The sequence below is a fragment of the Salvelinus namaycush genome, chromosome 13, assembly GCF_016432855.1.
Source record: "Salvelinus namaycush isolate Seneca chromosome 13, SaNama_1.0, whole genome shotgun sequence".
NCBI classification, from domain to species: domain Eukaryota; kingdom Metazoa; phylum Chordata; class Actinopteri; order Salmoniformes; family Salmonidae; genus Salvelinus; species Salvelinus namaycush.
This window is the reverse complement of record NC_052319.1, coordinates 10,422,360-10,435,429: the sequence shown is the minus strand read 5'-3', so window position 1 is coordinate 10,435,429 and position 13,070 is coordinate 10,422,360. Positions and strand designations below refer to the sequence as shown.

The 13,070-nt window shown below is 40.1% G+C and overlaps 1 protein-coding gene across 1 annotated transcript in view; it reads right to left on the bottom strand.

Annotated features, from left to right (window-relative positions):
• LOC120058225 (polypeptide N-acetylgalactosaminyltransferase 13) overlaps positions 1-13,070 on the bottom strand; it is a 53,650-nt gene that overhangs the window by 4,136 nt on the left and 36,444 nt on the right. Inside the window, exon 11 of the mRNA XM_039006729.1 lies at positions 12,499-12,633. Coding sequence (XP_038862657.1) covers positions 12,499-12,633 — 135 coding nt within the window. The remainder of the gene's footprint in view (positions 1-12,498; positions 12,634-13,070) is intronic.

Below are 13,070 nucleotides of genomic sequence, written 5' to 3'. Positions count from 1 at the left end.
ATACCCCCGTCGCCAGTCACTACTCTAGTCAAAATGTCCATACAGAGCAGAGATGGGGTAGAATCCAATTCCTGCCATTTGGCCATGTTTCACTTCTGAGGAAATAAAATTACACATTTCTATCAACCATACATATTGTAAAATGACAATAATCAAAAAAGAATCTATCGGCCCAACCGATAGCGTTAGCTGTATTGTGTCAGAACAGGTATCCATGCAATGAATCTCCAGCTCAACCCACTTGGGGTTTGAGGCCTGCTCAAAAGTAGTGCACTATACATGGACAAGGGTGCCATTTGGGACACATCCCTGGTCTGTAAGAGGTAATATGATACAGCTCTGTGTGTGTTGGGACACCAGTCATCACCCAGAGCCATTGTAGAAGCACAGTACAGTACATCATTTTACATACAACTGGTGACAAGACACAATGCTCAACCGGCAATATGTCCCGCCTGACTTACTGTACAGTAGAACAGAAATCAGATGAGCTTGAAAGTTGATGGTAATAGAGTATGTGGGGTTAAGAGTACAACTTCTTATATAGTCAGGTCCATAACTACTGGCACCCTGATTAAGATGATCAAAAAATACTGTATAAAATGAATAATACAAATACTGAGCTATATTGTATGCAACAAAAAATGGGAACATTATTTTATACTAATACAATTGCTGAGAGAAAAAGATATATTTTAACAAGTGACAATAATACAAAAGAAATCTTAAAAGACAGATGTCCAAATTATTGGCACCCCTTTTTTTTCTTTTTTCGATACACTAGCACTGAGCCTTTATCTAAAATGTTTAATGAGATTGGATTCCTCCATACACAATCTTTCCAGATCCTTGATATCCTCCGTCTGCTCTTATGGACTGACATCTTCAATTCAAACCACAGGTTTTCAATGGTTTTCATGTCTGGAGATTGCAAAATGTTAATTTTGCATCAATGAACAATTTCTTTGTGGATTTTGATTAGTGCTTGGGGTTATTGTCTTGCTGGAAGATCCACTTGCGACCAAGTGTCCGCCTCCTGGCAGAGGCAACCAGGCTTTTGGCTAAAATGTCCTGGTACTTCGTAAAGTTCATGATGCCGTTGACCTTAACATGGGCCCCAGGACAAGTGGACGCAAAATAGCCCCATAACATCAAAAATCCACCACCATATTTTACCGTAGGTATGAGGCACCTTTCTGCATAAGCTTTTGTTTTTCAACGCCAAACCCACCACTGGTGTGTGTGGCCAAAGAGCTCTAATTTCACGTAACCTGACCATTGCACCGGTTCCAATCCAAGTGCCACTGCCATTTATCAAACTCCATAGTGTTTAATATCATCTTTATTTTTCAGAAACCAATAAAGTGATGACTTCTACTTCTTGATCAATTCATTGTGATATTCATGAACTGTATTTGGATGAACTAACAGCTAAAACAAACGATGCAGGGTGTTGGTTTAGCATTTAAACTTAAGCACTGCTTTTGAATCATAGTTTGACAGAATGATAGAATCCATATTCTCCAGTCCTATTGCTTATGGGTTAGATCAAATGCAATGAGTTTCCTTCTCGGGAGCTTTTCCTGTCCACTGTGCTCACACCTCGGCTTTGCTTGCTCTTTGGGGTCTAGGCCAGGTAACTGTAAAGCACTGTGTGACAACTTCTGATATTAAAAGGGCTTTATGAAATCTTTGATTGATTAGTTGATCGATTGATTTTCCTGTAGCATAACTGAGAGGCATATGCATTGTTACCCTCGAGTTAAAAGGGAAATCATTAGCAGCCTAATTTGGGATAGTTGCAACTAACATTGGCCACTTGATTATCGCCAGCTGTACTCTCGTTAAACCATCAATAGTCGCTAAAATCACCCGCACAGCTGATTTGAATTGCAACCATCATCCGCCACTGATTTACCGCTCCATAATGTCGATGTCAGGGTTATATTTTAGTCCTGATTGCAACCAGAGAGAAATAGGCAAATAAGTGGTTTACACCGCCCAAACTCTGTCCACGAAAATAAGACCACAAAGTGAGGAATTTTTGTATGGAGGTCAATGAGTGTCGAATTTGGTCAACAAAAAATGGAATTGCTCATTTGCTACGTGAGGCTTATTAGATCAAATAGAAGTTTCGTAATGGTTAGTTAAGTAGTTACGAATGCAATGATAAGTGGACGCATGTGTCATTTCGGCAACTTTGGAAAAAAACGACTTTATATCGGAGTTGTACTTGTCGTTCACACACGTATCTGCCCTCTCATTGGCTGGAATAGTCCCACCTGATCTCACCTCCTCCCGCCTGCCTTCCATCTTTGAGGAAATACATTTCCATTGTTAGAGCGGTCACTCGACTATCTTGACAACATAATAAAAAATATTTGTTGCAACCAACATTTTCAAGACTATTTCACCCTCTGTTGGGTATTATCATCGGAACAATTTGATCTTGCCATTTTAACTGACTCAGGCGCTATTCAATCTATCGCTGAAGCGTTACAGATTGTGCATAGACTGAGCCGACATATGCAGCTTTTACCGTGAATGCAGTCTCCACTAACGCGGGAACATTGCCTTTAAATTTCAATCACGCTTTAACACTAAACTTCCATGATATGGATTGAATAGAGCCCTAAGGGCAATTTATATATTTAATAATCATTATGTAAAACTGAAATCAAGTATTTAATTTCCTTGTTTACCACACAATATCTTCTATGGCAATGTGGCATACCCTAGAAAATAGAAAAATATGCCTATCCAATTTATCAGGTACAGGACAGAACAACTTATCAAAGAAAAAATACATTTCTAAAACTCTGGTAGGCTCCCATGGTGATTTGAATCAGATGCAGAAAAAAGACAAGGTTTCAATCTGAGTTGGATCTTCATCAGGTCATGTGTAGCCTACCTATACATTTTATGAATGGAAAAATCACGGTGTAGGATTATTTGATCCTTTCCAATTGATGTAATCCAATATTGATTTTACTCGTCTGAATTGAATTATGACCATTTCTTTCCAAGAGGGGAAAAGGAAATATTCCTGAACAACGTGATAACACTCAATAGTGAAACGTTGTAATTTCGTACAGGGCTACAGTGGCATATTATACTTTTTACATGTATTTTTTTTAGGGAATAGATCAGCTATGAAATTAGCAGATAGAAATTAAGTCAAAAAACATTACCTGGCGACTTCTAGTCCCCTATATATATATATATATATATATATATATATATATACAGTGCCTTCAGAAACTATTCACACCCCTCAACGTTTTCCACATTTTATTGTGTTACAAAGTGGGTTTAAAATGGTATTCATTTTTTTTTATGTCAATGATCAACACATAATACTCTGTAATTTCAAAGTGGAAGAAAAATGTTAACATTTGTAAAGAATTAATTAAATATAAAATACATATATCTTGATTAGATAAGTATTCAACACCCAATAGAATTTAGAATCACCTTTGGAAATGTTTACAACTGTGAGTCTTTCTGGGTAAGTCTCTAAGGGCTTACAACACCTGGATTGAACAACATTTGCCCAATATTATTTTCGAAATTATTTTGGGGCTTGCCATAGATTTTCAAGCAGATTTAAGTCAAAACTGTAACTTGGACACTCAGGAACATTCACTCTCTTCTTGCTATGTAACTCCAGTGTAGATCTGGATTTGTGTTGTAGGTTATTGACCTGCTGAAAGCTGAATTCATCTCCCAGTGTCTGGTGGAAAGCAGACTGAACCAGGTTTTCCTCTAGGATTTTGCCTGTGCTGAGCTCCATTCCGTTTAATTTTTATCCTGAAAAACTCCCCGGTCCTTAACGATAAATAAACATAGCCATAACATGATGCATGATGCTTGAAAATATGGCGAGTGGTACTCAGTAATGTGTTGTATTGGATTTCCCCCAAACATAACACTGTATTCAGGACAAAAAAGTGAAATGGTTTTCTACATGTTTTGCAGTATTACTTTAGTGCCTTGTTTTATTCAGTACATGATTAATTATTTTCACTCTGTCAATTAGGATAGTATTGTGGAGAAACTACAATGTTGTTGATCCATTCTCAGTTTTCTCCTCTCACAGTCACAGCCATTAAACTCTAACTGTTTTAAAGTCACCGTTGGCCTCATGGTGAAGTCCCTGAGCGGTTTCCTTCCTGTTCTGGTAACTGAGTTAGGAAGGGATATTCAATATATGCTTTTTCTTATTTTTACCCATCTACCAATAGGTGCCCTTTGTTGGATTCGTAGAATATGAAATATACTTATTCATGTCACTGAGGGAGTGCTGGGGTTTAGAGGGTCTACACCAGAAGTTAATGGTTATAGGAGGAAGGTATATAGTGTGTGCAACTAAGCTTGGAATGTGTTGAGTGAAGGGAAGCGATTACATGTGGCAGGCATTGATAAGGGGAGAGAGCCATGGATTAGTGATGGAGGGGGGTTGAGGTCAGGTCAGGTCACCTTAAGGGAGAAATAAAAGTTTATGCCAGCATCACTTAGTGTCCTGCCTAGCAGTAAAGAACAATGTTTGTACAGGTGGGTAGGAGGAGACTCAGCCTACGGTTAAATATGAGTGCTTGTGTGAACATGTTTTTGTCTGAATGCAACTGTATTGACCCTCTGGGCAGAATAAACTTGGTTAAGCTTTCATAAGGTCCATTGAGTGTTTTACTTTGAGAATTAGAACCTAACACCTTCTTTGTGAGGCATTGTAACATCTCCCTGGTCTTTGTGGTTGACTCTTTGTTTGAAATTCACTGTTTGACTGAGGGACCTTACAGATTATTGTACTGTATATGTGGGGTACAGAGATGAGGTAGTCATTCAAAAATCATGTTAAACAGTATTATTGTACACAGAGTGAGTCCATGCAACTTATTATGTGACTTGTTAAGCACATTTTTACTCCTGAATTTATTTATGTTGCCATGGCAAAGGTGTTGAATACATATTGACTCAAGACATTTCAGCTTTCATTTTTAATTTATGTAAAAAATGTATTAATCGAAAAACATAATTCCACTTTGACGTTATGGGGTATTGATTGTAGGCCAGTGAACCAAATGTAACCTGTTTTAAATTCAGGCTGTAACAACATAATTTGCAACAGTCAAGGGGTGTGAATACTTTCTGAAGGCACATACAGTTGAAGTTGGAAGTTTACATACACTTAGGTTGGAGTCATTAAAACTCGTTTTTCAACCACTCCACAAATTACTTGGTAACAAACTATAGCTTTGGCAAGTCAGGAAGGACATCTACTTTGTGCATGACACAAGTCATTTTTCCAACAATTATTTACAGACGGATTATTTCACTGATAATTCACTGAATCACAATTCCAGTGCGTCAGAAGTGTACATACACTAAGTTGACTGTGCCTTTAAGCAGTTTGGAAAATTCCAGAAAATTATGTCATGGCTTTAGAAGCTTCTGATAGGCTAATTGACATCATTTGAGTCTCAAACTCAGTGCCTCTTTGCTTGACATCATGGGAAATTCAAAAGAAATCAGCCAAGACCTCAGAATTTTTTTTGTAGACCTCCACAAGTCTGGTTCATCCTTGGGAGCAATTTACAAATGCCTGAAGGTACCACGTTCATCTGTACAAACAATAGTACGCAAGTATAAACACCATGGGACCACGCAGCCGTCATACCGCTCAGGAAGGAGACGCGCTCTGTCTCCTAGAGATGAATGTACTTTGGTGCGAAAAAGTGCAAATCAATCCCAGAACAACAGCAAAGGACCTTGTGAAGATGCTGGAGGAAACAGGTACAAAAGTATCTACATCCACAGTAAAACAAGTCCTATATCGACATAACCTGAAAGGCCGCTCAGCAAAGGAAGAAGCCACTGCTCCAAAACCGCCATAAAAAAGCCAGACTACGGTTTGCAACTGCACATGGGGACAAATATCGTACTTGTGGAGATATGTCCTCTGGTCTGATGAAACAAAAATAGAACTGTTTGGCCAAAATGACCATCATTATGTTTGGAGGAAAAAGGGGGAAGCTTGTAAGCTGAAGAACACCATCCCAACCGCGAAGCACGGGGGTGGCAGCATCATTTTGTGGGGGTACTTTGCTGCAGGAGAGACTGGTGCACTTCACAAAATAGTTGGCATCATGAGGCAGGAAAATTATGTGGATATATTGAAGCAACATCTCAAGACATCAGTCAGGAAGTTAAAGCTTGGTCGCAAATGGGTCTTCCAAATGGACAATGACCCCAAGCATACTTCCAAAGTTGTGGCAAAATGGCTTAAGGACAACAAAGTCAAGGTATTGGAGTGGCCATCACAAGGCCCTGACCTGAATCCTACAGAACATTTGTTCGCAGAACTGAAAAAGTGTGTGCGAGCAAGGAGGCCTACAAACCTGACTCAGTTACTCCAGCTCTGTCAGGAGGAATGGGCCAAAATTTACCCAACTTATTGTGGGAAGCTTGTGGAAGGCTACCCAAAATGTTTGACCCAAGTTAAACAATTTAAAGGCAATGCTACCAAATACTAATTGAGTGTATGTAAACTTCTGACCCACTGGGAATGTGATGAAATAAATAAAAGCTGAAATAAATCATTCTCTCTTCTATTATTCTGACATTTCACATTCTTAAAATAAAGTGGCGATCCTAATTGACCTAAGACAGGGATTTTTACTAGGATTAAATGTCAGGAATTGTGAAAAACTGAGTTTAAATGTATTTGGCTAAGGTGTATGCAAACTTCCGACTTCAACTGTACATGTATACACATACAGTACCAGTCAAAAGTTTGAACACACCTACTTATTCAAGGGTTTTTCTTTATTTATTCTTTATACACCTGTTAATTGAAATGCATTCCAGGTGACTACCTCATGAAGCTGGTTGAGAGAATGCCAAGAATGTGCAAAGCTGTCATCAAGGCAAAGGGTGGCTACTTTGAAGAATCTCAAATATAAAATATATATTTTTGGGGGGGGTTACTACATGATTCCGTATGTTATTTTATAGTTTTGATGTCTTTATTATTATTCTACAATGTAGAAAATAGTCAAAATAAAGAAAAACCCTTGAATGAGTAGGTGTGTCCAAACTTTTGACTGGTACTGTCTATATATATTTTTTATGCCCCTACACCCCTCTCCCTTGGTGGAAAACATAAAAATGCGCATAGATACATAGTTTATTTCCTAATCACACTGGACTCCAAGTGTATCGGCAAATCAATCACTCCAATCTCAATTCCAACCCTCAGATGTCCACAGACTACCAATCTTTCCCAGTACACTACCATTTTACTAATTCCTTTTGCAATACATCCTTCTATTTTACTGTGATGACTTACGAGGGTTTTGAACTGGTTTTAAAATTATATTTCAACTGTATCACACATTTCTGCAATCCATATTACTTTAATTTACAATGTGCTAAAAGCTGATCTTCAATTACTTTATCATCAGTCAAATCATTGTAATATGTCACATTCTGCTATTTATCTTTTTCATATTTTGATTTTGCTGTTCCTGATAGGATGTTTCTTCATTGGGGTGGGAGTAGTGAACGCAGAAAAATGACAATTTCCCATGCCTTTACCGCTGTCTAGTATTAAGACGGCTTGACACCGTAACAGTGTCAGATCGGCTGGTTTACTAGTTTTATTCCGCTGCTTTTTCATTGCAACCAGGGTTATTTTAGCTCGGAGCACTATGTAATCTCCCTTTAGTAGCGTGTTAAGAAATCCAGAGGTAACCTGCTGGTAAACCGCAGGTGCAATGTCTTTGTTGCAATCAGGCAAGGTTTTAGTCATGACTAAGAACCCACTGAATCAAAAATGTCAAACGGTCCACATACTGTAGCTGAATATATTGACTTTGCAGCAATTATTGTCTTTGACTTTCAGGCAATGATTATCCTGAAGTTATAGAGGATGTTTCCAGTTCTGTATTCAGCCTTTATGTTTTGAATGGGTAGGACAAACCAAGATGTTTTGTTTTTGGGGTCGTGAGGTAAACCTCAATAAACTCTACCTGCATACAGAGCACCTCACACACACAGACCATTACACACACACACTCTCCACTATCTTTCTCTTTGTTCTCTCGGTGTAAAATGACTTCACTGGAGAGGAGATGGACCCGGCATTACAGTAAAACCACTCAGGCAGGTTTTGGTGCACTTAACAGTCAAAGGTTTAAAAAATGTATTAATAATACAATGTTCTGCTTTTTAAAATGAATGAAACATATTCATGTCTTGATGTTCTCAAAAGCAATATTATGACATTATCAAACCAGAATTATAATATCTGCCATTATAGTCCTGTACCTGATGGTAAGGTCAAGTATGAACCTTCACTACACTAAAGCTTATTTATTAATCATAAGGACATGGCCAGGGCAATGATAAAGGTACTATTTTTGCCATCACTGCAAGATCCCACCATTCCACAGTGCAGAAAAGAGAGCATGAAGAAAATAGAACAGAGGAAAACCAATCCATATTTAATGAAAATATTAGAAATGTAGGGGATGCGTCCTTTGCTCATAATTATTTAATTGCTCCTCAGTGGCAATAAAAAGTCCCATTACAGCCGAGGCAGTCCCAGCGAGTGGCTCATGAGCTCTGTGCCGTGTGTGTGCACAGCTGAGACCTGCTAATTAAATGTAGATAGTTTCTAGGAGTCGGCCCAGGGCGAAGAACATTTATCCGCTTTGTCCTTCACAAGGAAGAGTCGACGACCGGACTCGCTGACAGATGCAGGATCTCTTTTAAAATGTGTGTTTGTGCTGACACTAACTACGCTTTAAAACAGAGCCTGGCATGTAACAGAAAATCAACACCGTACCAACAGATTTAATGGACATTTGTTTCTTGGCATTTTGCCATTGGAGGGAGCAGGCGACGATCAGATAGGAAACTGTGTGCGAATCCCAAATGGCATCTTATTGCCTTTATAGTGCTCTACTTTTGACCAGGGCCTGATTGAGCTTTGGTCAAAAATAGTGCACTATAAAGGGAATAGGGTGGCATTTGAGGTGGCGGTCGCAATATTGTTTGTTCAGAGAGTGTCTTGCAGTGTTACTCTGAAGGACGGTGAACACCGTAGGAACAGAACAGGGAATAAGGCCATCTGACAGCAGGCTGCTCGAGCACCGTCACTTTTACAAAGAGCAATAACCCTGAACGCAACTCACCCAATTTAATCAACAGTAGTCTGAAAAGGAAAGCACACTGCCGTGAATATGGTCTTTACCAGGCAGACACAGGCTGTTTAACAGACAAATAAACTCCAATGAATTACAGAGGTACTGTAAAGAGGTAACTGGCTAAAGTTATGAGAATGACAAATAGAAATACACTACATATATTAAACAGAAGACTGTAGTTACTTGCAGCGAGCATCCAGACTAGATTTAGAATATTGATAGGTCAAATGGAAATGAGGAGTGGTGATTGAAATTCAGTCCTCAGACAATGAGAACATGCTGCAAGCTGAACACAGCTGTTATGGCGTGTGTTCAAAATGCAGCCCCCATTTTCCCGAGGCCAGCGCCATGAAAGAGGGATCACTTCAAAAGAACTTGTAAACAAAGGCGAGCCCATTTCAATCTGCCCATCAAATAGCTCGATAATCAGCTGAAATTAAAAACGACCTTGTCTCCTCGGCTCTCATTTAATGAGCACCGCCGTATGAGGGGCTACAGCCAGGGATTTTTTTTTTTTGTATCAAAATAAAATATGAATGTACTGTAGGAAAATAAATGTGAAATGAGATCTAATTTGGTGCAGAAGAAGGCTGGATAAAGGTCTTGCAGATAGCGCCATGTATACAGCACCTTATGTGTCTCTGTGTTCCTGTCATTAAGCGTTCATATCAAAAGATCAGTGGTAAATGCTACTAAATGCCCTTGAAACTGCTTTGAATGGCACACTTTGACTAACGACAGAAACGTTCCGAATCCCAACCGGCTCAAGCTCCAAGAAGAACATGTCAAGGCTGAGGCAAAGGAAATGAAAACAGACACTCTGTGAGGTAAAACAGCTGCTTACTAAAGCAACGTGACAGCCTATTCCACCACATAGTCGCACGACTCCAGCTCTACAGACTAGACACTACCCACTAGACTAGACGACTACACACTCACCAACTACACCAGTAATGGCTGGTGAGCAGAGATATAGCAGGACGGGCTAATTTTATTGGCACACTAGACCACTACGCACTAGACTACTACACACTAAGACCTCCACTAGGTCTGGTAGTACAATACTGACCTGCGGTGACCCATGCAGGAAGACAGCCCCTACAGAAAGTAATCAGTGGGGCTGTAGTACAGCTTCCTAAACACCTCCAGCCGGGTGAAGTTCCTCATGACCCATGCTTGCAAGGGGCTACTATTACAGTACTCCACCGTGGGGCCCCAAGTACCGTCCTCCAGCCTGCTGATGGTCAGACACGACTGGGTGATGATGTGGAGGAACGTGTGCTTCTGTGGGTGGACATCCGGATGGAGGATGGACATGTCATGGACAGACAAGAGGAGATGGGAGTGAGTGAGAATCGCTAGGACAGAGCCAGTACTCAGGCCAGGCAGGACCAACAAGATCATCAACAGTACTGTATACTTCCATTTCCAAAATAACTATTCTACACAACCTATCTAATGGAGGACAAAGGTTACAGTTGGACCATGTTGGAGTGTCGCTCAGAACGGAACCAACTTTGCGTACAATCAGAAAATCTTCAACCAGATTTCCTAGTTTGATAGACATTTTCGGGACTTGTAGTGTGGTGGGACTGATATTCCACAGTCCTAAAAGATGAGCAGGGAGGGATTGAGAATAGAGGTGAGTAGAGAGATGGCTCTGACCAGTGCTTGAATTGCTCCGGTACACACTGTTACTAAGTACCGGCACGTCAAATGTTCTACTGCTTGAGTAGTGGCTTTAAAATATCGCAGCGTTTCTGCACCTTAATATAAACGAGTACCCAAAGTGAGTACCGACACCTATTTCAGTCCACTTCAAGCACAGGCTCTGACCACTTGGAATACGGAGAATGTTAAAGTCAGGTATTTCTCTCTGCTTGAAAATGATGACCAGATGAAATGTTAATGGTACGGCTGGGATCAGCAGTATCGCCTATCACACCGTTGCTAAAAATAATCAGGCTGTTGAGAGTGGCATTGAAACCCCACTGCCGTATATGTCAGGGCCATTTCTTAATGCATGAATTATTCACGTTTCATATTATATATATATAACTAAAGTCAAAAGCGAAAATAGCTGGATCTAGGGTTGTACAGGAATAGATGGTTTTTTTTCTAAGTCGACAGTGACATGAGAGATCTTAATCACTGACAGGTGACACCATATTCAAGCAGGCAGAACATAGGAATGTGTCCGTCCCAGTGGAAGAAATATATTGATAATAATTGTTAATATTAAGGTTACTTCGAGAATACACAACCGCTGTGTCCTACGGTTTCCCTTTAGGAATTCAAATGCCCTATTGTTGGTGCAGTGATAGTACGCTGTGCCTGTTTCAAAGTCTGCTGCGCATCAAAAATAGCACTTGAATTAGCATAGATGATTTGCATGCTAGATATATTATGGAGATATCTAGGACTGTATTATTCAGTCCTGGACCATTGAAATGAAAACCAATCTGTTGGAATATCATGAGCCATTCAGTAGTGTCTAACATTACTGCCATATTGTTGCAAAATTCCAGTAACTTTCCCCAAAATTCCCAAGGATTCCAGGAATCTTCCACCCAGGATTTCAGGAAAGCCACGGAATTTTGGGAAAGTTAATGGAATTTTGCAACTATGTCTGAGTCAATGAAGTGCAGTGTGGGACTCACATTTCATTAGGTACGTAACTGGAGAGTGGAGTCTGATCAGTCCCCTGGTCTGGCTAACAGGTCACATTCCCCAGAGCATTAACATGAACACTCCTATTGACTACTGACACAACGTCACACAGGACTTCACGGACTAATGAGAGATAAACACTGGCCTTACAACCACAAGGTACTACTACCTACCAAACACAGGACTTATACACACTGTCTACATCAACTAGATGACAACATTCACGAGAACCAGGTCAGCAAGCTTACCTCGAAATCATATTCCCACTTGCCAACATACTACATGAGAGGAGAACATTTTTAATAAATGGGGAATATTATGGACTGCAATGTGCACAGGGCAACAGAATGAAGGCTATTGTTCAGGAGTTGAACAGAAGCCCAACTCCTGACATGTAGCACCATCTGGTGGCTCAAAATAATCATTACGTTTTTGACAAAGTCCTTTTTTTGATGTATTAGTACAGGTGTGTCATTATACATATGACATCTCTTCCAATGTAATAATAGTGAATAAATTACTCTGGACAATCAGTGTGTGGCAAAAGCATCATAATCCCAGTTTACAACCCTCCTGTCATGACTCACACAGTGTTATACAGGGGGAGTCTTGGTCTTACCTCCGCGTCATACTCAAACATCTGATTCCCCTTCATTTGATGACACTTCAGCATGACCACAGGGCCATGGGGACGAGACACGTCCAGACACAGGTCATCTGTCCGGATCTCCTTATCAGCCGTGTACGAGAACACCTGGCAGAGAAAACGAGACGGTCATAAACCTAGTAGTATCTCTCCGAAGCACTATTCGCACCGGATTAGTATTACTATAGAACGCCGGTTATGTAATTATTACCCCAGCACGTCCGTTTTTCCAGTGGACGATTCGGACCGGGATTCGTTTTTTACCAAACTGCCCCTGTGGTTATTTATTTCTTCCTCGTTCACAATTGACCGTTATGACGGAAGCCTGGCGGCTCTTCTAGGCGTGGAGATTTTTCAAATGTCTAGGGATAGCCTAATATTGCCCTAATCGCCTAGTTTGGAGAAAGTCAAAATAGTAATGCATATCAAGAAGAACCATGAACTGTAACCTATGCAGACATTTGATTACCTGACGGATTTGGCAATTTATCAATTCATTCATCGTCCACTTCATCTTTCAAAAGATAAGTATCGCACTAGGAAAG